Below are 25,894 nucleotides of genomic sequence, written 5' to 3'. Positions count from 1 at the left end.
GGGGGGGGGGGGAGTTAATTATGAAGGACTTCCCGAAAATAATATTTATAGATGTGCTGGTTTTGTTTTCAAATGAATTCTTCTGCAACACAGTTTGAGCGTGACAAAGTGGATTCACCTGAACTGGGGTGATGATGGATTGATTTCTTTATTTACAAAGATTTGGAGGCTTCTTCATCCGGTAATTATCACACAGCCTCGTCAGGGAGAAATTTTTTTCATCAATGAGTATCAATTTTCTTTCCACTTATGCACACACATTGAAGAATGCATATACAGTACCATCTGAACTGCTTATGATCATGAGCAGGGTGGCGTTTTTGTGTTGGAACCTCAACCTTGGGAATCATATGAAAAGAACCGTAGAGTCTCCGAGGTATAGGTCTTCTTTCTTCTTTAATTAATGTGAACAATTATAGGGTGATAACTTTGAGTATGATGAGTGCACTGTTGACTTGCTCTGATATGTTCACCACTGTTCTAGTTTGTTCTCTGTTCTTTGTTTCTGTTTACAAGAGCATTCTGTGATTATCTAAGACTAAATATTGTCACACGTTCAACATAAAATTTACACTTTTGATCAGTGTTTAATTAAATTCATTTCTTGACTAGATCTTTTAAAAACCTTTCCACAATATTTTGCAGACAACAGCAAGTAATTATCGCAGTATAATGTTCCGACCAGAGAGTTTTCAGGAAATTCTTCTGGATAAGGTAAGTGTTGCATCTTTGCTAATGATGTTGAGGTTTCAGGTTGGATGGAAAATTCAACTTTGTAGGCTCCTGTCAATCATTATTGCTTTGCAATGTGTATCTCATTTGCAGATTGGATTCAGAATGGTAGAAGATGTCACATCAGGGTTGTCGGACACCAGAACTGGTTTCGATAGACCAATTTTTGCATTCTACAAATGACTTAAAAGGACAAAGACAATGAGGCAGTTGCCACTGAAGTTCTGTAACTTTTTTGTAATATTGTGTAATAACCACAAGTTTAAAGAACAATTTTGAATTTTGCTTTCATTGAAATCTAATGCATATCTTACTTTAACTTTGATTAGTGTTAATCTATGTCTAAAGTGGTAGGAAACTCGTGTCCAAGCATGTCCCTGCATTGAATCAGACAATATTAATGACATTCAGCAAGAATGTAACGCCTACAAGTTTACCACTTGTATACTTTTATTAGGCAATTAAAAAGAGTATACTCATTATTTGGATGAATCAAATTATTCAGCAGGGAAGTTTGTTTTTCTGCAGACTGCAGATTTCCTTTTCTTCAAATTTTGCTTGGATTTGTTGTCATCATCAAGTTCTGTGCTTTGAATTTTGGATTCCAAACAACGAATGAATACTCTCATAATTGAAACATTCCTTTGGGTGCTAAATTCAGTGTGTATGGTTAAATATTCCCCATTTACTTTAAAACTATTACTACTCAATTTAATATTCTATTTTGATTGTAGTTTTCCAACAAATCCCAGTAGTCTTGACTACTTAGATAGGCAGTTGGTTCTTGATTTAAATCCCTCTTAGTCAGGTGGTTTCGGTCTTAATGCTAAAATCTTAATGATGCCAACCGTATTTCCCATTAAACCCCGAAATTTAGCTCCATTCAATTCAATATTATCATAATTTCTTCAACTTTTCAGTTTCAGAGTTTACTACTTATCTGCTATCCTGCCTGACTTTGTAACGTTCTTTCTTTATGGCAAATTCAAAGACATTCGTGCAAAAGTTTACTTTATTATATATGAGAGAACCATCTTCTTCGTGTTTTCCAAATCAGTAGGGAGTAGAGAAACAGATGGCTGCAAGAGAACACTCAGATGATACAAAGTCGTGTCCTCGTGAAAGGAAGCAATATGTAATCTTTGATTGTTCCAACCATTTCATTACAGCCTTCTGCTCCAGACGGGAAGACCATTTCGGCAACTCGAAGCGTGTGGCTACTGATGCTCTTGCAAATTCTAGAGCTAAGAAGAGAAGAAAGTCTTTGATTCTGGAAAAAGCGAGTGATGACTCATTCGGGCTCGAAGATTTCTCTGACGCTCAGTCATTGGCTTGTTTTCGTCCTGATGTTTCAGACGATGAAGGATGCTTGAATAACTTGTTTCACGACCAGGAAACCAGGAAGAAACTCAAAACTATTGGCAGGAATAGTTGGCGCTGACAGCATGGAACCTGGGTTTGTGCTGGGCAAAGTCGTGACTGTTTTGAAAGGCCTGGAGGTGAGGAATGGATATTAGCTACTTCTGGTAAGCTAATCCCATTAGATGGTAATTGTCTTTTTAATGGTTCAAATTCTCAAAGAAATGGATTGAGATCTCTTCCAAATGATTTATCTTTTCCCTGTTTCCGATTTGCTCATTAAATCGGCTCTCACGCTTAGTTCGAAAGGTGATGATACCCATATTATAACCAAAAAATAAAGTTAGTATTCTTGTAAAACCGTAGGAACAATCTTGGTTTCAGACTATAAACAACAAAATTACTTAATTCAATTGGTTACTAGAAAAATCTTGGCTTCAGACCATGTGCCCAAGGCTAGCGCAGGATGACACGTTTTGTCAATGACTGCATAAACGTAGCCCTTTAGGTTGATTGAACAAGAACGAAAACGATATCACAATTCTCAGATGTATTCTCTTCCCTGAATATGTCACGCACAACTAACGCATGAAGTACATATTTTAGCTGTAACTTAAATTATGCATGTAGAGCTCACCCTGGAATCTTTATTTGTCTTGCTTTCCTATCCAATTGCAAGCTGATTTTCCAAAACAATTCAAAAATGAAATGAACACAATAAAAAGAGGTACAAATTACAATTAAAAACTTTCGTAAGAATAACATAATTAAAACCCTATACGCACACATACTGAAACATTTCTTACACTTACATTATTACATGTTGACGGTGCCCAGCTTCCTAGCTTTTAACGGCCAAGTAAAACCTGGGACGTCCAGAAGCGAAGAAACACCCAAAAAGAACAAAGGAAAAGACCACACGAAAAGATTGCACTAATAAACCCATTTCACATTTGATAGCCAATAACTTGGTTACCGATGTTCCAGGCAGAAGATCCATAACACAACGCTTGCATGTCCCCCCTTATCAATAATCATGCCAATACCACTTCGGGAGGACTAACCGCCTTCCAACTAGTTTCCGAGATCTTTTCCTGAACCAACCCTACTCCTTCAGGTCTGACATCCTCCCCTCACTCCTCTTTGCTCTTCAAGGAAGACCAAAAATATATCCTAAGGAGCCCCCAGTTATTTGGGCAAGGAACAGCTTATTCCTGATCATCCAACTTAAGATTTCACAAACTCCACTAATGGCATAAATTGCACCACTTTCTGGAATAGAATAATTCTCAGAAGTGGATGTCAGGAGCTGTACATACCTGAAGCAGCTTGAAGCAATGCTACTGTCATCTGGTTTCAGATGCACAAAATGTTGGGCCCTGACTAACACAAGTGTCAACAGACCAATAAAAGCAAGACTATTCCTAGACCAACAACTGATGAGAGGAAATGGTTTATCCCCCACCTGGTCCAAACTTCAAACGCGACATAAAATGATCTCAAAGTCCAGCTTTGCCCCACAGAGTTCTTCAGATCTCCAGTACCCAAGTAGCCACAGCAAATGCAAACAGTAGTCGACTTTCTATCTTCTCTAATTATCCTGAACAGCTTCTATCAGAATTTTTACATAACAAGACAAGCTGGGTAGTTACTAGTTACACATTGTTGGCACACTGCCTGTCAACATTCCAGTCTGAGGTAATGTGCTCCTTGAAGTAGACCAATCAATTCCAAAAATCAACTTGAAATCAAATGTACAACTGAGCTTTACTGCATGTACACTGTTGATATTTGCAGAATTCAGGATACAAGACAAGATACCAACCACAAATGGTTTCTTCACTGTTCACCAGTCAGTAGTTAGCAGCCATTACTAGATCTTCCATGGTTAGCATGTAGAGAGATATATGTTTTATGGTCTTCGTATGCATTCCTGAATTGTAATTCCCTATTCCACCTTTCCAACAGTACTGTAGGCAGAAATGCATCCTGCAAATTAGAAAGTATTAACTTATAATTGAGAGGCTTATTTAAAATTAGTTTCATGGCCAACAATATGCTAGAAAAATTTTCATACCATACATTTTGAAAGGACAGAACAACTAACTTCTCATTGTTCTAATTTACGATGGCCTAGAGAATATTTGTCTTCTCAAGTCCAACATGAGGATATTGAAGTTATGCATGGAAACAAATATATATCGCAAAGGCTTCTAAGAAGAAAAAGAATGAAGCAGGAAGAAAACATTGAAGACAAAAAATTCCATGACTCAATGAGTCCCTTAAAGGTAGCTGATAAAATCGTAAACTAGGCAAATTAAAGATTACTTTTGCCAATCTTATGTCAAGATGAAATTTAATTATTTTCTGGGTAGCAATATATTTCATCACATGTAATTCATGTTCACATAAAACCATAAACATAAAGATTGCTGTGGATCATTTATGACAGCTATGTACAGCTCAGGAATCAAACAAGCTTCAGGTATCCGTATTTCGTAACAACCAATATGTTTGTACTATGGGAAACTGCCATTCTAGGCTAACTAATACAAATCTTCATATCAGCAGCAAATTTGCAGGCCTCCATAAATGCATCACTAGGAGCTCTCAACCAGCCACAAGGCGAGAATGCATAACATGAAATCACCAAAACCCACTGACTCAGAAGATGCATCACTAGAGTCTCCTTGACCAGAATCATAGCTAAAGGTATATTGCAGAATATATGGACAATGATACAAGAAAACGGGCATTAATTGCATTTGGATAGAATCCAAATTAATATAAACTGATCTATGAGCTCATAAATTACCATTTTCATCATTTGGCAGACGAAATGCGCTGCAATGATGAAATCCAACTACTGGAAGGTCCAATTTTGTTTCCATTTCCGTGGCCAGAATTGGCAGCTTCAGTGGGCAATTTCTGACCATTTCTTTTTGAGGTGCCAGCAGGTGCAAACGACGATGAGGGTGTATGAGAGTCAAAAATCTGCCAAAATAGACATGAAAATTAATAATGCAAGGATGCTACAGCGCATTCCAAAATATTAATGCAAGAAAAACAAATGAAGACAAATCAAGTATATAGAACTGTTTCCATAAATATCTACACATGCATAAGTGCTATTAAAAGCAAACAAGAATAGTTAGCATAAATTTTCCTCCTTAGTTTGAAACATGATCAACAAACTTACATTTTTGTCAACTGTAGCATCAGAAATCAAGTTCTTCCCTGTTGCTGATTTAAATTGCATGCGAACACCTGGACCAGAAACATTACTTGATCTAATGCGCTCTGTGACGTCAGTCGAATAAGGGGCATTGAAGCCTGCTGGCAATCAAATAACAACCAAATCTTAATGTCATTTCCAAATAAAACTAACATCAAGAATAATAGAATTTGAAATCTCTCTAAAGATAATGATCATAAAATGGTTTTACATCTCAGCCTTATCTCCTTGCTTTTTATACGATACAACAAAATAGCTAACATAAATATTCCTACATATATGATTTGTATTATCTGTCGATTTCATAAATTAACAGATATGTGCTTCAAAAGCATATGAATAATCATTCCAGTCGCCCGTTACAGAAAGCAACCAGGCATCCGTGTCTACTCAAGCCTCTACCCATCCACCCCACCAAAAGAAAAAAAAAGGTGAAATCATTGGAGGCGGGATGTGAAAACTTTAGAAACCAGTTTTCAATGAGGAAATTCAGGTTGAACAAAATAGTTACCTAACTTCAGTAATCTACAATTGACATAGACTCCAGTTGCAAGTGCACTATATTGTTCTTTAAATTATCCTTTTTACCTATGTAATCTTATTCTTATGGATATATAAAATCCAGTGCCAGTCCCAGTAAGAAGGACAGCAAAAGTGTTACCTTAGGCATTACCTTAGACTAGCCCCATTGACTCATGGTATACATTTTACCATTCAAGAGGCAATTTTATGGATTCTCATAATGCTATTGCTAAAATATCCCCAACAAGAGAGGATAAATATTGCCTAATTTTATGGTATACATTTTACCATTCAAGATGTAACATATGTAAAGAAAATTTCAGAAAATCATTTTTTTTATATAAAAGTTTCTCTCAGATGGGAAATTAAACTCATACTGTTGAAAGATTTTTCAGAAGGGAAAATAAACTAATAATGTTCGCTAACCCAAAAAAAGAAAAAGAAGAAAAAGTGACATCAAGATTAAAGCTCTTCCACCCTTGATGCGACATCCAAATCTCAAGGCATAACTTAGCTACTAAGGACACCATAATCTGACACAAATATTAGATCTCTGCTTTTGACTTATTGCAGGTCTTCTATAATTCTTGTATCCAATAGATAAATTCCTCAAGACACCATTCAGTCATTTGAGAAGAAAGCACAGCAGCAAGAGCTAACCTTGATGATGATCCACATCCACAGGTAATGGATGACTGCTGCTACCTCCAGTAACTGGCTGTAATTTGGGAAATATAATCATGTCAAAATGACAATGTTCATTTAAAGGATACAACTACCAAATTACTAAGAAGGTTCTACGATTTAAAATACTGGATACCATATACAATCTAAATGCAATAACAAATTTTGGTACAAGTTAGAGAAACTGACAGACAATCGAGGCTGAGATCTAGTTTTCTGGGCCTGCTGATACTTGATGATTGTCCAGTCAAATATGTAGTCAAACTCATAACCTGCCACGATAAAGAACCAAAATTTAGTTTGCAGCAGATTATGTATAAAATTATTCATCTACATCTGTGACATCCATCAAGCCAGCTGGCAGTAGGCCTTTTCTTCCCCCTTCAATAGCATAATCTAACCAACTATGCCAAAGGACATCACTCTAGCTCATGATCAGCTTGTTCAATAGCATTCATAAGCCTCATGCTTTGAAACAAGAGCCTTACTGAACATAGAAGAAGGCATAAGAGTATAGCACATCCAACTGTAGAAAAATTACAACCACCAATAGACACAGGCATGCAACAATTTCAAGCAAAGATATGTTAAGGGGTTTTTACAGAATTGAAAGGCAAAATGCATCCTACAATACCTTCACGAGCAAATAAATCACGGAACAAACGCTTCAGGAACCCATAATCAGGACGTTGATCAAATGTCAATGAATGGCAATAATGAAAGTATGATGCAAACTCCACAGGATGAGACTTGCATAGAACCTTGATAACAACAGTCAGAGAAAACAGCAGCCATGTTAATCAAATCATACTGGAACCACAATGTAGAACTGAAAGATACATATAATGCAGACACACCTCAATAGGAGTGGACAACTTCTTCTCACATATTTTATCATATTTCTGCTTCTTTGTGGCAGCTTTCAAACCTTGCCATGGAAGACTATATGCAGAAACATTTTAGTCAGCAAAATACACACAAATAAATACCAAAATAGCCAAATGCAAGAAGCTTATTTGCAATAAAAATCAGTGAAAACAGGTTGGCTACCTTCCTCTGAGAAAATATAAAAGCACATAGCCAAGTGACTCCAAATCATCCCGCCGACTTTGCTCTACAACAAAAACATAATGATATAAATATCCAAGTAAATGAATTAAGTGCTTCATCTCAATGAATGACCAAAAAGAAAACCTCTTTCCTTACCTATTCCAAGATGAGTATTGCAACTTGCATAACGAGCAGTCCCCGTTAAATTTTTGTTTTCTCTGTTAGAGGCAAAAGTTAATTATTTCAGTAACAGCAATCAAGACTGACTTAAATGCTGCAGAAGTGGTTTATATCTAGCAAATCAGAAAAGCATTAAGGCGAGGAGTAATAAATACCAACTAAACCCAAAAACTACCTGTAAGGAATATGGCGATTAGTTGTGGAGTCTCGGTATCTTTTGGCAAGGCCAAAATCAATTATATAAACCTGATTTGCTTTGCGACCAAGTCCCATTAGGAAGTTATCAGGCTTTATGTCTCTATGAAGAAATCCCTTGGCGTGAACATATTCAATTCTTGTAATCTAAAATGGAAAATCCAGCAATTTAAGATTAAAACAAGTAATCATTCATGCAACAATTGAATACAAAATGTCACCAATTTAAGCTCACCATTTGATCAGCCAACATTAAGACAGTTTTCAGCGAAAACTTCCTGCCACAGTACACAAAAAGATCCTCGAGACTAGGTCCGAGTAAATCAAGAACAAGTACATTATCTTCCCCATTAACACCAGACCATTTTATGCTTGGAATTCCACCTATACATCAATTAAAATCATCAAAAATAACTCATTATTTCATTTATTCTAATTTCTAAAATCTTCATAAAATAAATAAATAAACTGAAGCACTACGGTACTTACTTCCTCCTTGAAGAATATTGTACAATTTTGCTTCGTAAAGCAGTTGCGGATGCTTCGTTTTATTGTTCTCCTGTAACCGCCAAAATTAAATAAATAACAATACAATCTTTATTAAAAAAACGATTTTCAGTTCTAGCTATTATTTCTACACCAAAAAGCTTAAACGATAATCAGATCATGAATCTACAAAGCATCAGAAGACAGTTACCATCTTAACAGCGACGATCTCGAACGTATCAATATGCGTAGCTGCCGAAACGAAATCAAAATCGTTATAAATCACTTCATATATACATAAGAAAAAAAAATGAAAACGATAGTTAAAAGAAAACAGAAGAAGAGGAAGAGACGAACCAAGAAAAATTTCACCGAAAGATCCACTGCCGATCTTACGGCCGAGCTTATATTTGCCACCGACGATTCGTTCCATGCTTATCGACGAGTTCGATCAATCAGATCATCAAAGCTAGAAAAGAGCTTTAAAGGATTTTGATAACGACTTTTTTATTTTTTTGTTTTTCAGGTTTTATCCCTTTTCTTTTTCCTTCTTTTTTTTCCCCTGGGAAACTGAAACCACACACAGGAGAAGACTCGCAACAAAGGACAGAAAGAAACTGCGTGGCTTTTGAGAAAGAGGATAAACAGAAATGAAAATGTGTGCAGAGGGGTAGTTTGGGGATTTGGGGTAGGTGAGACGGAAACAGGTTGACCGGTTGACTGGAGCTGGGATTCGTGATGCAAAAGGGGTAGGTAGGTAATTTTAGATTTTAGAGGTTTTTATTCCTCTTGCATTTATTAGAGGCGGTCCATATGGCTGGGAATTTGGTCATTTTGGGAAGGATAGAATGGTAAATTAGTCTGCCTGCTGCGAAATGATTTTGGTTTTTTTTTAAAATAACGGTACAAAATAGTGACGGCGGGCAAATCTGGGGGGCTTGCAACATTAAACGTGTTTTCTCATGCCCGGGCGGCGGTTTCTTTAATCATCTAACCCCAGCCTCTTTGCGAAACGAGTGATTGCCTATAAGACATTCTCATCAGTCATCACCATTATCATACTACTGAAACGAAGGCCAGGTTACATATCTTTAACTAGACTGGTGCCCTGCTTCGCGTGAATGTTGAATTTTTTATTAAAAATAATTTTAAATTTATAATATTATATATCATAATAATAAATAATTAGATTTAATAATAATAATAATAATAATAATAAATTAAAAATAATTAGTTTACAAAATTAATATTTTTAAAATACTTTCTCATGTTTTATTAGGTAAAATTTTTTATTTAAATAATTTTTTGAAAACATTTGATTTTTTATATCTTAATATATGCTATTGTTGAGATAATCATATTTTGTTAATTAAATGATTCTACCAGTGAAATTAAATTTATATTGAAAAAATATAATATATTAAAAGTAATTATTGATAAACTACATAATTTATATAATAAAATTGTTAAAATAAAATGAATATTTTTTGAAAGTCAAAATAAAACGAATATTACTTACACTCATTAAAAAATTTTTAATTTTGACGATGAAATTTTTTGAATTACCTTCAATTTTAATTATTACTTTTTATCTTATGCTTTTATTATTATTTAGAATTAATCAACTTTGTGAAAATAACTTTAGGATCCTCCAATAATTTTGGTAAGTCATTATTAACTTTATTCAATAAGTTGTTATTTTTATTATTTATCAAAAGACTTTTATATTTTGTAATTTTATTTAAGAATTAATAGATAATGTAATAAATCTATGAATTATGGACTTTATCATTTTTAAAAAATTATTTTCATTGGATGAATTTTTGACTTAACTACTACAGTAATTATGATTTTTTTTAATTGACAATTGAAAACTTCCATTTAATAGAACTTGATGTGGCCTCTTTATTAAACAAAATCAGAGATTTCAAAATTCTTTATTAAAGTTTGGGTATGATTGATAGAGTAAACTCTTAACTTAAAAATGTATCTTAATTGCGCAAAAGAGATTTTAATTTAACTCATCAGTAATCGTGATTTGATTAATTTTTTTATAAAATTTAACTGACTCATGAATTGAGAAATTAAAAAATATGGACAATAATTTAACTGATGCATGATTAAATGAAAATTTTCTTTTTAAGGATATAATAAATATCCACGTGGATTGAAAAGCTCAATCCAACGCGAAAATGTTGACTCTTCCAAATTAGATGAATAAAACGCAGAGGATAATTAAAGATTAGGTATCGGGATGCTATTGGATAATAGCAAAGAGCTGTCAATTTGGTAGGCGGGACCGCGGAATGTTTAGACTCGGACACAACGAGTTTGGTCTGATCCTATGACAAAGCCACCACGCAAACCGGTTCCACTGTGGCTCAATTTAATTTGCGATTTTCTTTCCACTGGAACAAAATAAAGGGGGGAAACAACAAAGATTTCGAATAATAAAATAACAATATCACCCACTTTAATATAAACATATTGCTAGATGACGCTGTTTTTATTTTAAAAAATAACTATTTCTTACTTAATTCTACATAATAAAAATATTTTCTCTTTTTCATATTTAATAAATTCTCATAAATTATAAAATTTTCAATCTTTAGATTTCTTTCCTTTTCTTTTCAATAATCTTTAAAAAAAATTAAACATTGTCAATTATATTATATGTATGCATGATTATTGTCTCTCACGATTTATTGACGTTTCCAAGAAAAAAAACATTGAGACTTTTCAAAGAAAATATGCTAGATGAAATTTAACCATTAATGATTGCTAATTTCTGAATTTTATCTTTTTTTTTTCAAACAATTACATGAGTTACAGTTATTTAAATAGATATGATTTTCTCCTATTTTTATACCTACTCTACCTTCAAGCTAGAATTGTTTTTGTATTAAAATGAAAATTTGAATTTAAGTTATCTGGTTTGGAAGATATCATTTGTAAGACATTCATAAGCTTTGATTTAGTGAATTATATTATTTTTTTGGTACACTTAATAATTTATAACCATCATTAAGGATAAATATGTTCTCATATATAGATAATAAATGTGTCAAAAATACGGTATTTAAATCTTATCAATTATCTTACCTCTTTCAAAGGTATGAGAGTTTTTAGATTATATTTAGAAGTTATTAGTATGCAATATTACATGAGTTGTATGTGAATTTTTTAAATAAATTTTTAAATAATAATTATAAAAATAAAATATAAAATGTGAAACATAAATAATTGAAATTTTATAATATTAATTTATAAATTATTCAATATTATTAGATTTAAAATATTTAAAAAGTATTTTATTCAATATTGTTAAATTAAAAAATATTATAGCTGAACTATGGGCTCTTAATCATAGACTCATCTTATGTTGGAACAAAAGCCTCATTAAATTAAAAAATATGTTGGAACAAAAGCTTCATGAATGTTTTGGTTGAATCAGTTTCATTGATAAAATTACAGAAATTATCTAAGCTTATATCCTTATCAAATCAAAATGCTCATCTATTGAAAGGAATGGACAAACTTCTTTAGTAGAATTGGGATTGTACATTTTTTAACATATATGATGAAACTAATCAATGCGTTGATTAGATGCTACATGTCATGAAAAGTGATCACACTTATTTGACTCTCCACCAGAAGATATTAACTATTAAGTATTTCTTACTTGCTCGCATTTGAAGTGTTTCATGATCCAGAGTGATATAACTAGTTGCTTTATCCTCAATATATAAAAAAAAACTTTAATAAAAATCATTTAATGCAAGTAGAACTCTTATTTGATAAAGGACAATTTTAGAACTTTTTAATTTGAATTTCAATTCTTATTTGATAGTACTATGTATAATTGTATTATTTATATAATAATTAAATTTTATTTTAATTGACAAATATATTATAAATATATATGTAAATGTATATTATGTTATAAGACAAGAAATTCAAACAAAATCAAACAGCGCAATAGATCAAACACAAAAAATATATATTTAAATTCTCATATTTGAATATATATATATATATTAAATTTTGATTATGTATAGATTGGATCATATTAAGATCAAAATTTAAAGAGTAATTATCCTATAAATTGGTCTCTCACTTTATTTGTAGATACTCGCTTTAATAAAATTTTCGTCCGCGTTTTAAATACTTTTTATTGATGCAAATGGAGTTTATATAAAAAACTAACAAAATTGACTTCAAGGCAAGCAAGCTATTTTAATACTTATTTCGCCTCCACCACTCGGTATGCAAAATAGAATAATGCAAATAGTTTTAAAGATACAATGAAGCTAACATCTAACTTCGTCTTACACTTTACGAGAGTAGATCACTAGATATATTCGAGGGTTTGTAAAGTTGTTCTACTTTAAAATTTATTTTCTGCAACAAGTAAATTATAAGGAATTTAGATGCTTTTGTAGTTGATGATAACTTAAGTGTTTATGTTAATATAACATAACACTTTTTTTGCTTTTGATTTTTTTGCCCTTGTTTTGTTTTTAATTTGATGTGTCAAAATGGTGGGTAACAAGCCTTTTATATAGGCTTGCAATCGTATTTTTTTAAAAAATACAATCTTTTCATTAAGGTATCATTTTATTTAAAAGGCATCTTTATATTTTGCCAGGCATAACTTTTGGATAAAAGTATCGTTTCAATAATTATTTTATGAAAGGATAACTATTCATGATATAAAACATAATCTTTTAGTTATAATTTGAAACAATAACTTTTCATATTTAAATTTTTGAGCTATGGTGTTTTTTCAATTTATCTCATAACTTTTGGATGTAATTTTACCAAGAGATATAACTATTCACATAAAAACCTGCTTACAATCTAATAGTACATTATATCACTTTATATGACATAACTTTTAAACTAAGATAGTTTTTCATTATATGATATGATCTTTACTTTTGAAAATACACCAACAATCCACCACCATTTTAAAATTTTTAAATACCAACACTTTTGGGAACCTTGTGCATAAATGAAGGTATCTCGCAGATTTAAACTTTCACTTAGTGAATGTGATTGATTTTAGTTTGAATTGAATGGTTGATCAAGTATTGAATTATCGATTCTTCATTTGACTAGTCGAGCCACTAAACACACACAAGCCTCCTTACTCACTTCATATCTATTTTTACTAACATGTTTTATGATCTTGTGTTTTATATCCATTCATTAATATTGATAGAATTAAGCCTTTAGCTTTTAAAAATGGCCATACTTCCACTCATACAAGTAATTCCTATTAGAAGTACTCCATAATTAGAAAATTTTTGAAATTGCCGGGGCGGGGTCCCCACTAGCGCCCCTTCCCCTCCGCCTCTGGTTGTAAGCAAACAATTCGGAATAGTTACTGTACTGGTGCGCTGGGATTGAGGCTGCAAAAGCAGCAACAGACCTGATGATGAAGGCCAATATTGCACGTAAAGCAGTCTCAGAAGATGCTCCTCCTCCTGCGGAGGAGAAGAAACTTGCTACCTGGGGAACTGATGTTCCTTGCGACCTGGTTATTGACGAAAAACTTCTCACCGAGGCTCTTAAGGAGGAGGATGACATGAGGAGAGAGGAGAAAGATGAAAGAAAACGCAAGTATAACATCAGATGGAATGATGAGGTTACTGCTGAAGATTGGGAGGCATATCGGATGAAAACGATACACCACCCCATGAAGGATTTTTTAAACTAGTGTGTTATCTTTTATATGTAAGAAATTAATATCAAGTTTGCAACTTTCTCTCTTTCAATTAATTCCAAATCTTAAAAAAAAAATTGTCACCAACATAATAAACTTCCTGCAAAATCATTAGCCATCATAACTGTCAAGTTGTCATCTAGCTAGAAAGATTAATAGAAAGCGAAACAAGGAAGAAATTAGCATGTTATTTGATAGTAACAAGCTAATTAGTGAGAGTTTGAACTCTTCATCCGTTCTCGCTCATAAAATTAGTTTTTTGCTATTTCTCTGCCATATACAAGAACATTACTTTTGATTAATGAAAACTTAACAGGACAAAGGATACATGATTTCTAACCAAATATGGAATCTAACTGAGTGTTACATGGATTGGAAAAACTTGTTTGTTAAGGTTGAAGAAGGATCAAACAATAGCAGAAAAGGAACATGTAAGCCTGTATGGGTTGAAGTGGCCAAAGTAATAATTGATTGTTGGCTCATCATCAGGCCATCAGATTAACAAAATTCACATACAACTTAAGAGCATATCAGAGATAATATCCCCTTACATTACTTTCCGATCAATTTACAATTGCCAGCATCTGAGGCTCTCTTTCTCACACATAAATGCAAAAGTTTTATTAAGAGAATAAATAGTGGATTTTGTTGGAAATTTTTTACTTTAAGATAGAACTTGAGAACCAAAGTGGTCTCAGGTGAAGATTCTGATGAGGTTTTCCATGTTTTTCCAGTGAGATTAGCAGGAATCTTTGGATTGTAGGCGTCGTTTGCCTCAAAAGTTAACGAACAAAACGGTTTGTTTTACCTTTCAGAAAAAAAAAAAACAGGGTTTGCTTTATTTTGCCACTTCTTGCGAATCCTTGTCGTTTGTTTTATAACATGACACGTGTTTGCATCTTAGATATGGACTGCCCTCTCCAGTCCCCAAAAAGGGTCCGGATCCGGGGAAAACAAGTAAAACCAACGACCGGGTAGGACGTCACTTAAACACAAGTCAGCCCTTTGCTACTTGCAACGAAAACGAAGTCGTTTTGAGTTTGGTCGTGCATTGCGGTCGCTTCTTGCAAGATCATTTTTTGTGCCAGCCCAAACAACGATCAGAAACAATGATCGGAGGCGTGGAGAAAATGTTGGCAGTCGGCCTAATCTGGGGCGCCACCAACGCTGCAATGCGCCGCGGCGCACTCCTGTGGGACCAATCTCTCAAATCCAGTCCACCCCCTTGCGATCCACCCCACAAACTCCACCAAAAGCTTCTCTATTCCTTATCCAATTGGCTGACCCTCCTTTTCTTTTGGCAATACTCCCTCCCTTTCCTCATCAACCTCTCCGCTTCCGCCACCTTCTTCGCTATCTTAAGCCAGGCCCCAATTTCGCTGGCCGTCCCCGTCACCAATGCGACGACGTTTGCTGCCACCGCCGTGTTTGGAATCCTACTGGGTGAGGAAACCCGGGTCGGTCATGCACTATTGGGTACGGGTTTTATTGTTTTGGGTGTTTGGCTTTGTATCACGTGATCTGCAAGTGATTTGCTCTCTTTTTTTTAATTTTTTCTTTTATTAGTACATAATTTTATTATTATGTAGAACAATTCTGTGAGAAATAGTGTTATGTGTTAGTTATTTATCGTTTTGAATCTATTACTATGATTTTGCTTTGTACCATTTGCTTTTACTTTGTAGTAACTTTTTTCTTGTAAAGCAAAAATAAATAGTGGAAGCAATGATTAAACGAGCTGAAATTTATTGAATGAACGGAAAAAGGAAAAAAACTGCAATACAATTGAAACACAATTAACCGTACAAAATTTGCCCAATCAAAAATTAGAGGAAAAAAGCAATGAAATGAGGAATGTAACAAAATAATTTTTTGGTTAATGGTAGTAGGAAAGGAAATGGGAATATGGATTAGAACTGCGGTTTAAAACATTCAGGAGCCATTTGTCCATTGAATCTTTTAGTATCTTTGCAGTAGTCGTAGATCATGAAGTTATCTCTGACCCACTTCATCTGACCCATCTTACTACTGCTCAACTGGCTGTAAGTTGGGGAAGTCCACCAGTTTGCTGGGGATCTGGAGGCACATTGATTGATACTCAGTGGCCCATCCCACTTGCAAGCTCTTGCCCTAAACCTACGGAATCTGGCAATGAAAGGTGCACTATTCCAGTCAATCTTGACAAGCCCACCTCTAGTTGCCCAGTTGTCCGCATTCCATAAACTGGAGTATACCCTCATTCCTTGCTTGTTTGGAAAAGCAATCCCCTCTTTCTCATAGTTTCGGAAAACACGAATTGGCAGGTTGTCGATGTACCACCTAAAACCATTAAGTATTTTTTGGTTAGTTTCATGAGAATAGGGAAATGCATTAAGATTTATAATTACATGTTTTGGTTGTCTTGGAATTCACTGAAAAATTAACAACAGCAGAAAAATGGTCCGCATTTGCTATGTTCTTGAACTGGATTTCAAATGAATATATTTGGAGAAAAGGAAAATGATGTTCTAGTATAATTGAAGGGAAGTTAACTTACACGACTTCGGTGGGATTCCAGTGTATGGTGTAGTTGTGGAAATCAGCAGTGGGGTCAAACCACAGGTAAAATTGCTGTTCTCTGCTTCCATTTCCTTGAGTGTAGATGTTTGTGTGAACAATATATGGTTGTCTGGAAACATTACCTAAGAACTCGAAGTCGATCTCATCATGCTTGTCCCCGGTAGAGGACAGCTGCATATATTTGAGAATGAAAGATTAAAATTTATGTAATTTTCTTCTGTTCTTTCTATTTCCTCTCAAGTGTTTTAAAGACCCGTACTCTGGGTTTAAATCCATCTATATGTGGTCATTGATGCTGTGAATGAATATTTTTACTTCAAAATATTTAGTTGGAATTAAGTTGCCCTTCACTTGTATTTGAATTACCAACTTTTAATCTTCTTGAATGTGGTTTTCTTGAGGGATTCAGTTTTGACTTATGATAACAGGATGAAAGACACCTGAATGTAGAAGCTTTGCTAACAACAATCAAAATTGATTGCTATTTTATTTGATGTAGACATGTAGTTAGTTGTTTGTGCTTAACATTTTTGCACTTACATAGTAGGCTGTGACTGTTCCAGCTGAGTTTCCTGGTACCAACTTGATTAGCATCTCAATGCTTCCAAATATGAATGCCCCCTTGGATTTAACAGCAGAACCTGCAAAATCAAAGGCAGCATCGTAATGTCAAAAGAGCAAGCAATATGATTCAGTTTACTTAGATGTTTGCTTTAGCAAGCACCTGCAAGTATATGAAAACTGAACTGTTTTACCTGAAGTTTGATCCAACACAAGTTGAAGGTCTTCACCATTGCTTGCAAAAGTTGAATGCTGAGCCCCCCAATTTATGTACATGCTATTCGAAAACCTTGCTTCAACAAAACTTTGGTTAAATGCAAGTGCAGTGATGAATAGAGCCAACAACAAAGCTTGCAAACTAGCCATTTTCAACTGCAATGGAGAAGCTGGCTCTGTATTTGTCAATCAATGCCGTTGAGAAGGGATGCTTTTCCCCATTGTTCTCGATGGCTTTATATAGCCTGTTCCACCACATATGCCTTACTAAGATAACCATTGTATTACAATTTTTTAATTAAAATTTGAAATATGCTGAACTTATGATTATTGACTCCCCCTAAATTATTTGACAGCAAAGACAAGGAATATGTTATCATTTCATCAAAAATTAGAAAACTCAGAACAAAGACCTGGCATATGCAATGTAGGAACATGTAGTTCAGTTCATATATTGCAATCATATAAAGACTTTTTCAGTTTTGATTTTGTATTATGGTTAATTACATGGTCGGTACTCCCCTCAGACAGCCAGTTTTGAACTATGCGTGGTACTATATAATTAACACTGGTAATTTTGGGGGTATATTACAATAAAGGAGGTACGATAAATCATAACTCTTGGCAAGGATTTGCTGGAGAAATATTGCCCCGTTGGCTATTTTATTTGTTGTTCTGGCAAATTTGACGAACTTCTGAAGAATTTATGTCCAAATTAAAAGAAAAACAATGCGAATTCAGTCCGAGGAGTGCACAAACTAAAATAAAAATCAAGTATATGCTGGCTAGTAGCTAGTTTTATGGTCTTACTTTTAGATGTTAATCAGAAATACTATTAATCATATAATTAAAGGAAAAGTTTGGTCAGTTGAGCCCAGCTGGTGCACGGTAGGAGTAGGAAGAGAAACGAAATATCGTGCATGAGACTTAATGGAAATATCAATGTCTTTCCTAGTCTTAGACGTGCACGCGTATTGACAACGTTAAAGTTTTCGTGTTTTGTTGAAAGACAGAGTTGTCTTCTGTCATCCCCTCAAAGTTCTAATTGCTTTGGCGGACGTGGATGTTTGAGCAACCAACATTTATTCTCGTGTCAATTGCAGAAATCCCAAAAAAGAAAATAAAATAAAAATTAAAGAATTTAGATTGAGGAGTACGAAACACACAAAAAAAAATTGTCCTCAAGACTTCAAGATATGAACAACCAACATTACAATTGGTTAACAAAATGTGGACAAGAAATCATAATTTATATTGAATCTTCTAATTTAGAGAGGCTAACGTCAAGACTTTGAATTCTCCTGATTTGTTTTCGTTTGGTTGTTGAAATTTTTTAAAACTGGAGCTTGAAGTAATGAGGCCTAGGGGAGCATCTGAACCCACATGGCACGGCCGCAAGGCACCCCTTTTTGAATCACAAAGAGCATGTAATAACCAGGAGGAGCAATGTTACCGTTTATGGGTGCTTGAACTTTGATGTTGTGGGTTCGAGAGGAAACGTTTTTATCCACTTGAACAATTCCTAATCGAACCAGCCTCTGATTCATGGAGATCCCGTGTGTTGTGAAAGCCGGATAGTAAATATTTACTTGGAGATCCTCGTCGTCCAGGGTCCGATCAGCACTACGTATTTGCACCGTGAATCTCTTTCCGTAATGAATCTTATTGGCGGACTGGTCAAGTACGATCTCAGGCCTAAACTTGGCCAATGCTGGATCCAAATAATGTGGTGAGAATTTTTCTACACGAACCTCAGTGGGGAAGAGGGCGTTATCTTGGTATCCAGGGTTTGTGTTGCTACCAGCTATGAGGATTTTTCCATCAGGAAGAAGTGCGAAGGATGAATGGTACATGCGGGGAATAGTCGAAGGTGCAAGCTCTGTGAACTTGGAACCACCTTCTTTTACTCGGAAATTATACAAGACGGGGGTGAAATTTGGTTCCCTGGCATCGTCCCATCCGGCTGAACCACTCTTGGCACCGTTGATGAGCAGCACATCTCCAGTTGGAAGAACCACGGCGTCTCCCATAAGACGAGGCGATGGCATGCTTTGGATCTTCCATTTTCCATTCCTCTTGGTGATGTCGATGCGGGCACAGTCTTTGCTTGCTTGGACAAACACCTTCGGGCGCTTTAAATCTGCCAGGGTAAAAGCATCGTGTGATGTGCCGCCGCATATCAAGACCTCAGCAGGGATGACTTTACGCTTTTCATCTGGTTGAAGTGTAATAGGGAGGAGACAAGAACTTCCCGATGCTGGATAGTTCCGGGCACCACCTGGGAGAACGGGGAACTCGTGGAGGATTTTCTGATTGTTTGGATTGAGCAGAATGGAACGGTTGTTGGCAAAGACGAAGAGGTTTCCGTCGGTTGAGAGAAAGACAAAAGGGTACAAATTGTTCTCCACCGCATCATGGGTTTCTGCCAGGAATTTGAAAGGGATGACTTTGCTTTTATCATTGCGTTGCCCTTCTGGTGGGACGAACTCGTAAGTTGGGAAGTTACGACCACCAAAAACCATGAACCTACCATCTCCTAAGGTTACCTGTGTCGCATACCTTCAATGACAAAAACAACTCAGCTTCAACTTCGAAAATGGCATGAAAATGAGAATTTTATAGTGCATAAGTGAAGTTAAATACCATCTTCCATTTCCAAGTGTTCCAGGATATTCTTTCCACTCGCAGGTAGGACAAATGTCGAGAATTCTGACAGTGTCTGATCCGTTATTATATCCACCAGTGCTCACTAGCCGTCCGTTTACATCAAGGGCACCAGATGAACACCAAGTGTCATATTTCAACTGTTACAAAAACAAATGTCAAAATATTTTCATTTATAAGATGAGATTATATTATAAGTAGGCAAACTGAGTAATTCTTCCCCCCCTTCTTTCCACCATCTTTGTCAAAGGCACCATAAATGCATGAAAAAATAGGAAAGCAAAATGTACCCTGAGTGGCCTAATCTTTGCTGTCTCAATGTCCAAGAGAATAGAATGGCAAAAGCAGTCTAGCTCATTGGTTCCCTCGACTTCACGGCAAGGCGGGCCAGGCAACTTTAATTTTGATTGCTTCCAAACCGTGGCGTCAAACATCAAAGCCTGGTCAATCTTGGGAAGTAAGATCAAGTGCATGGCCGAGACACCGGCATTTCTAACAAACAGCTCCCACTTGCCCTTGTATCCAGTCTTGATTTTGTCCTTTACATTGCTTTCCCATTTTTTATTGTCAGCAGAGCCACCAGCAACGTTGACGGAGCCTGAATTTAAGCTACCGTCGTCCTTGTTTTGAGCAGATAAGCTCCCACCAGAAGGGGAGCCACCCGCAATTGGAAAGAAGCCATTAGCATTTTGTGGAACGACACCACCAATGTTGAGGCCGTTGCCTGGATTACTAAAAGGATGGAAAAAAGGGAACAAAAATTGACAGTTACCAGAGACAAAAAGGAGAGGTAGAATACACAGGCCTCTCCATAACATCGTCATAATTGTACACTTTATTTACTTTTCTAATCCCTGCTGCGGCTTCTTTATACAGCCTCCTCCCTCCTTTATATATATATGTTGTCTTAGCTTCCAAATGCCCTTCCCCTCATTCCTCTCCGCATCTTTCTAATCCAAGGCTTTCCAACATGATCAGTTACGTACAAATCATGGAAAATTAGAGCTGGCTCCCTGTTTAGAGGACACCCAAAATAAGAGTTAGCTTAGCTAATTATAGGAACATTGTATTCATTTCAACGGTGGCCATGAAGAAGCTTAATTGGGAAAGAGTTCAGCAGGTAAACAGGAACTCTAATGGAGTTGAGCTCGTTAGGAAGACGTTGCGGTAGCCAAATCTGTTTATTGCCATTGGTATACTATTACCTAATTTTCAAACTTGGATTTTCCAGTGGCATAGCCCAAAAAACGTTTTCAGTGGGATTATATCATAGTTAATCATATAAAAAAAGAAACTCAAATAATCTTATAATATCATTTGAACAATTTATACGTAAATTACAGATTTATTATATAAATAATAAAATCAAATATATTATTACATTATTTAAAAAAATGATAATTATCGAATACATTATTTTATAATTATCAATATTCATATATAGGTATATCCGTGCAGTGATGCATGAAATTGGACATTTGTAATTTTTTTTTATAAAAATAGCGTTGATTCTTTTCTTTTCTTTTTTCCTTATAATTGTGACAATTAACTTTAATTCCTTTTACAATCATTAAAGAAGGCAAATGGTTAGACTACTTGTCAATCAAGAAGAATTTTTTTAGCAATTAATAATAACAATAAGCAATACAAATTTTAAGTTTTAAAAATTCATATATAAGCGTTAAGATTGAATACATATTACTATTTGGATTCTTAATTTTTTGTATGGGAAAATAGATGAAATTTAACTTTTGATATTTTTTTCTTTAAGTTTTTATTTAATTTTAGTGGGATCAATGGAAGAAAAAATGGGGTGTCCATATTGGTCAAGGTCTTTGTTTGTTGGGGACTTAAATCGTACTGCGTGCAATACTCCTTGACTGATTTCACCTGATTTTCATTCACTGGTTCTCAGGCCTTAAGCAAACGATTTCTATTAATAACATTGTTTTTGTTACAAACGGAGTAGACAGGGTCTGTATCCGCAAGTAAGACATAATGAACAAAAATACATTAACAGCCACTGCTAATCGTTTACAGATCAGAACCAGCCTCCAGCATCCCACGTTCCCAACCACACAGCTATGTCAGCAGAACAACTACCTAGACACGGAGGAACGGCATAAAAACAGCCCGTCAGCCGCTTACAATACAATCCACCCAGGATTTCATATTCAAAAATCCAGCCACAACATAATTTCTTGCTTTTCACCAAGTATTAGACTCTAACCATATCGGAAGTTCCCCCCAAAGCAGCCCTTCAACAGGACCTTACCCCTTTCGGGTTACAACACAGCAACTAGCAAGTTGTTTACAGAGTTTTCAATAAGAAAATATCCACCAATCAAGACTTTCTATTGCCGATTAACTTCCTCCAGTTTACATCAAGCCATGAAATAAAGGTTTTTACCTTGCGTTGTACAAAGAAGCAGCACCTCCCGAGTTCCCCACCAATCACATCATCACCATCATGTCATGTTGTCTTTGTATCGGGCTTTGTCGAGCCCTCAGCCATCACATCTGCCTCCCCTAGGATGTGTTGAACCTGCCACCTTCCCACCTTCCTGTTAAGGTCTTCAATCCGCAATATCACATTTCTTCACATTCCGAGGCGATGTTAGTGGCTCTAAGACCCAATTTGCCGCATTTGTAAAATCACTATAAATGATAAGATCATGTGAATCTACCCATTTTGATGGGACAAATATCACGAATATTTTTCTGATGGCTAGACTTTCTGCTAGATTTCATTTGGGTTCTCAATGCCTATAGATTTTGAGAAGATGAGTAGAACCGAACCCCCCTCATCAAGGCAATTGTTGTTAACGCTTGAAATCAGAATACAGTATCAATCAAATCAAGGCATATATCTTCAGATAATTAAGAACACCAAAACACATACTGCACGTTTAGCACAACACTTTGTAACCCAGGACGGTGTGGTAATTGCCATACACGGCCCAAAATCATCTTCCAAACAAATTCTTCCACAGGTAGACAGTTCACATTCATTGAAAAAAATTATTTCCCATTCTCTATTAATGCCAAGTAACCGCTTTTTCCAATATGTTAGAAAGCACCTGATTTATGGCAAACCAAGCGGAGATGAATTAGCCCCCAATCAAAACAGGAAGAATGTCTGCTAGCTTCTAACCATCCATCCCTCGGCTTGGCAAAAGGGTTGAAAACTACAAGGAAAGACAGGGATTCACAGGAAGATATATGTTGCAAGGGGGACTTTGAATGATTGAGAATCAGAAAAATCAAAGGATAAGGAGACATTCGGTCCCTTTGTCTTAACCCCTTGTGCCTTGTCTCCTTCCAAAATATCCTTATAAGAACATTTATGGCAACAGGGTACATTGCACAAGCTCTAATTCAGTCCCTTAGATTCTCCTGTAGGCCTTGGCATTGAAAATTCCATCAGACAGACAAAGTACTCATAAGCCAAGTTTCCTACAAATTTCAATGAAAGAAAGTTTGATGGTGCTATACAATGATCCAAGCTTTCTCCCGTATCTGTTGTGCAAGGTAAATAGGCAAGCAGATGGAGAGTTGCCCACCCTGGCTCGCAAAGCAAGAAATTGAAATTGTGGTAGTCTCTCTTTTGAGTGGACTGTCACAGTTTAGAGTTCCCACCTACCCTCCCCCAGATTTGAACTTTGATCTTATCTTTTGAATGATATATTTCCACTGTATTGGTATTTTGAAATTTGTTTTTCTTAATTTCTAAGGAGAAGATAATGACTTGGAAGTTACCGTATCAGCAAGGTAATATCAATGATGGCCTACAAGCCAAAATTGAATTAAAACTAATGACAGTTTTCAACAATGATAGCAGCTAATGCAGACGATGACTTAGGCAAATTTGCCCGCTATGCACAGGCCAATCCAAAAGTCGTCATTTTATTTTATCAATAGCTCCAAACTCTTTTCTCTTCAGGGGCATGGGTAGTTTTAATGCTTGTATTGTATTTTAGGCAAATTGAAAACTAAATAAGGAGAATCCAATGATCAAAGTTGATTATGTCCAAAAACTCGACATTTTTTTATTAACAATTTGATATATACATACACATATATAATATATCTTTATCCTCATTTGATTGATTGTAATGATTCAAATTTCTATAATCTTTATTTAACGTTAACATTGTATTTTCTTTTTATTTTTATAATAATGATTGAAAAGACTAATGACAAGAAGTCATAAAACTGAAAAACAAATAGGCGCAAGGAAATGAGGTCCTTTCTTGTTTACTTAGAGGGGCACATATCCCTGTTAATTCCTGTTTGTGAAAGTTTTCAAAATTAGCATGATGTCCTGTATTCTGGTTTGGGAAAGGTTTATTGAACATTCTCTCATATTTCCCTTTAAGGAAGAAATTAATGCTATTTGGTACTGTGACAAAGTTTTCCTTCCCTCTCTTCCATGATGAAATTAAGATTGTGGGCAACTGAGTTTGTTTTATCCAAGCCAAAGCCATGCCAAAACACCAACATACATCTGTGCTTTGCTCCAATCGCTTCACTCTAATTGTAATTAGTGTTGATGTTTATGCAATTCACCTTGGGTTGCTGCCAAGATAAGATAATATATCAACACACATCAAGAGGGTGCTTTTGGTTCAAATCTCATTACCCGAAAAGTAATTTTAATAAGCTTTTTTGGTCTTGATGACAAACATATCTTTTCCATGATTGACAAATTAATACAGCTGTATCTGGGGGTATATTCATAGCTTTTACACTGCATATTAAAGTAAGCAACTTTATGTATAGTGAAAGCAAAAAACAAACACGTCAAGCTCACTTGTGACGCACTCCTCTCATGGTATAATGACAAACAAATTTGATGCAAAAGATTGGAGCCAGACAATTTAAGCTAAGATCCTACATAACAGTTAGAAACCCTAATTAAGTTTCAACTCAGCAGAAGAAAGAAAAAGTAAGAAATAAATGATGACAGGAACCCTAGTTCCTAGGGTTTTATCTATTTTGGCTTGATTAAAGTAAATGGGCAATCGAGGATAAATCTGACTGGTCATCATATAAAGCTTGTTGGTAAGCATCAGGGCTAATAAAAAAGATTTTACATGTGAAAAATTACATTCACAATGGCTGCTCCAATGTCTCCAACTGTTGATTGATGGGCATTGGAACGGAAGCATTCTTCTTTTTGCCGTATTCTTTCTGAATTAATAATCCAAAAAGACACATTAAAAAATGGAAAAGAGAGGCATCTAAATATATAGAGCAACTTTAGGATTTGGTGCCTACATACACATGATAGCTACTCACTGCCAAACAATCTAATCTTTGCCAAGCTGGTTCGCTACGTCTATGTCATAAAAAACTCAAGAGGAAAGGCCATGAAAATGCTGCTAATGATCTGCCTCCTCAGAGCTGAATCTAAGACATGTATAAGCAATTAACTTTGTGATCAAAACTTTATTTGAAACAATTCTCCCGGCCCCCAAACCTCTCAAACAAAAAGAAAATGATATTCCTTAATAAAAAATCGACTTTAATATGGAATAAACATCACTAAAACTGAACCTTGTCAAGCAGTTGCAGTACTTCTCTTTGTGGCATTGTTGAAGATTTGACACATATTCATGAAATATAAAGCATATACCTTATCTCTCTCCACTTCATTGCCCAAAGCAGACACATAATCAGTTGATCAAATTAAGATTCCAAACCAAAACCAAACTTAAACT

General features: G+C 35.2%; 5 protein-coding genes across 8 annotated transcripts in view; 2 read left to right on the top strand and 3 right to left on the bottom strand.

Annotated features, from left to right (window-relative positions):
* Positions 1–1,209, top strand: part of LOC110410380 (S-adenosyl-L-methionine-dependent methyltransferases superfamily protein) — a 1,370-nt gene extending 161 nt beyond the window's left edge. The window contains exons 2-5 of the mRNA XM_021420031.2: positions 94–181; positions 311–376; positions 646–714; positions 826–1,209. Coding sequence (XP_021275706.1) covers positions 94–181; positions 311–376; positions 646–714; positions 826–915 — 313 coding nt within the window. The 3' untranslated portion in view covers positions 916–1,209. The remainder of the gene's footprint in view (positions 1–93; positions 182–310; positions 377–645; positions 715–825) is intronic.
* A 1,291-nt stretch (positions 1,210–2,500) lies between these two features.
* LOC110410209 (casein kinase 1-like protein 3) lies at positions 2,501–9,081 on the bottom strand. 4 transcript variants are annotated; one of them, XR_002444638.2, is made up of 15 exons: positions 8,801–9,080; positions 8,655–8,695; positions 8,447–8,516; positions 8,193–8,341; positions 7,938–8,104; positions 7,739–7,800; positions 7,583–7,646; positions 7,390–7,474; positions 7,167–7,293; positions 6,722–6,804; positions 6,509–6,566; positions 5,291–5,427; positions 4,907–5,085; positions 2,904–4,080; positions 2,501–2,770 (listed from the first exon to the last, which is right to left on the bottom strand). XR_002444638.2 is itself a non-coding variant. In XM_021419806.2 (14 exons), exons 1-13 carry the CDS (start codon positions 8,874–8,876, stop codon positions 4,915–4,917), a joined length of 1,290 nt encoding a protein of 429 aa, XP_021275481.1. In that variant the 5' UTR covers positions 8,877–9,080; the 3' UTR covers positions 2,775–4,080; positions 4,907–4,914. The 4 variants fall into 4 exon arrangements, 3 of the variants coding, with proteins under 3 accessions (XP_021275481.1, XP_021275484.1, XP_021275483.1); XM_021419806.2 differs by lacking the exon at positions 2,501–2,770 and having other exon boundaries at positions 2,775–4,080; XM_021419809.2 differs by lacking the exon at positions 2,501–2,770 and having other exon boundaries at positions 2,775–4,080; positions 5,291–5,424.
* A 6,080-nt stretch (positions 9,082–15,161) lies between these two features.
* Positions 15,162–15,800, top strand: LOC110410644 (uncharacterized). The gene has a single exon (XM_021420453.1). It carries the CDS (start codon positions 15,281–15,283, stop codon positions 15,689–15,691), a length of 411 nt encoding a protein of 136 aa, XP_021276128.1. The 5' UTR covers positions 15,162–15,280; the 3' UTR covers positions 15,692–15,800.
* A 113-nt stretch (positions 15,801–15,913) lies between these two features.
* On the bottom strand, positions 15,914–17,835 carry XTH26 (xyloglucan endotransglucosylase/hydrolase 26). Its single transcript, XM_021420451.1, has 4 exons — positions 17,486–17,835; positions 17,271–17,371; positions 16,708–16,901; positions 15,914–16,490 (listed from the first exon to the last, which is right to left on the bottom strand). Exons 1-4 carry the CDS (start codon positions 17,655–17,657, stop codon positions 16,082–16,084), a joined length of 876 nt encoding a protein of 291 aa, XP_021276126.1. The 5' UTR covers positions 17,658–17,835; the 3' UTR covers positions 15,914–16,081.
* An 831-nt stretch (positions 17,836–18,666) lies between these two features.
* Positions 18,667–21,030, bottom strand: LOC110411000 (glyoxal oxidase-related protein). Its single transcript, XM_021420980.1, has 3 exons — positions 20,462–21,030; positions 20,151–20,311; positions 18,667–20,066 (listed from the first exon to the last, which is right to left on the bottom strand). The coding sequence occupies exons 1-3, from the start codon at positions 20,993–20,995 to the stop codon at positions 18,869–18,871; spliced, it is 1,893 nt and encodes a 630-aa protein (XP_021276655.1). The 5' UTR covers positions 20,996–21,030; the 3' UTR covers positions 18,667–18,868.
* Positions 21,031–25,894: the final 4,864 nt, after the last annotated feature.

Source organism: Theobroma umbraticum, unplaced genomic scaffold, assembly GCF_002168275.2.
Source record: "Theobroma umbraticum cultivar Fairchild unplaced genomic scaffold, ASM216827v3 scaffold_56.0, whole genome shotgun sequence".
Lineage (NCBI taxonomy): Eukaryota > Viridiplantae > Streptophyta > Magnoliopsida > Malvales > Malvaceae > Theobroma > Theobroma umbraticum.
This window is presented reverse-complemented; position numbering and strand designations above follow the sequence as displayed.

Coding starts and splice junctions, on each gene's coding strand:
- XTH26 (XM_021420451.1), bottom strand. CDS start 17,657: ATGGCTAGTTTGCAAGCTTTGTTGTTGGCTCTATTCATCACTGCACTT. Junction 17,372..17,485: donor TGTGTTGGATCAAACTTCAG/GTAAAACAGTTC, acceptor TTGATTTTGCAG/GTTCTGCTGTTAAATCCAAG. Junction 16,491..16,707: donor TGGAATCCCACCGAAGTCGT/GTAAGTTAACTT, acceptor TAATGGTTTTAG/GTGGTACATCGACAACCTGC.
- LOC110410644 (XM_021420453.1), top strand. CDS start 15,281: ATGATCGGAGGCGTGGAGAAAATGTTGGCAGTCGGCCTAATCTGGGGC.
- LOC110410209 (XM_021419808.1), bottom strand. CDS start 8,876: ATGGAACGAATCGTCGGTGGCAAATATAAGCTCGGCCGTAAGATCGGC. Junction 7,801..7,937: donor AATCGCCATATTCCTTACAG/GTAGTTTTTGGG, acceptor TGCCTCTAACAG/AGAAAACAAAAATTTAACGG. Junction 7,647..7,738: donor CAATACTCATCTTGGAATAG/GTAAGGAAAGAG, acceptor TTTTTGTTGTAG/AGCAAAGTCGGCGGGATGAT.
- LOC110411000 (XM_021420980.1), bottom strand. CDS start 20,995: ATGACGATGTTATGGAGAGGCCTGTGTATTCTACCTCTCCTTTTTGTC. Junction 20,312..20,461: donor CAAAGATTAGGCCACTCAGG/GTACATTTTGCT, acceptor TTTTTGTAACAG/TTGAAATATGACACTTGGTG. Junction 20,067..20,150: donor ACACTTGGAAATGGAAGATG/GTATTTAACTTC, acceptor TTGTCATTGAAG/GTATGCGACACAGGTAACCT.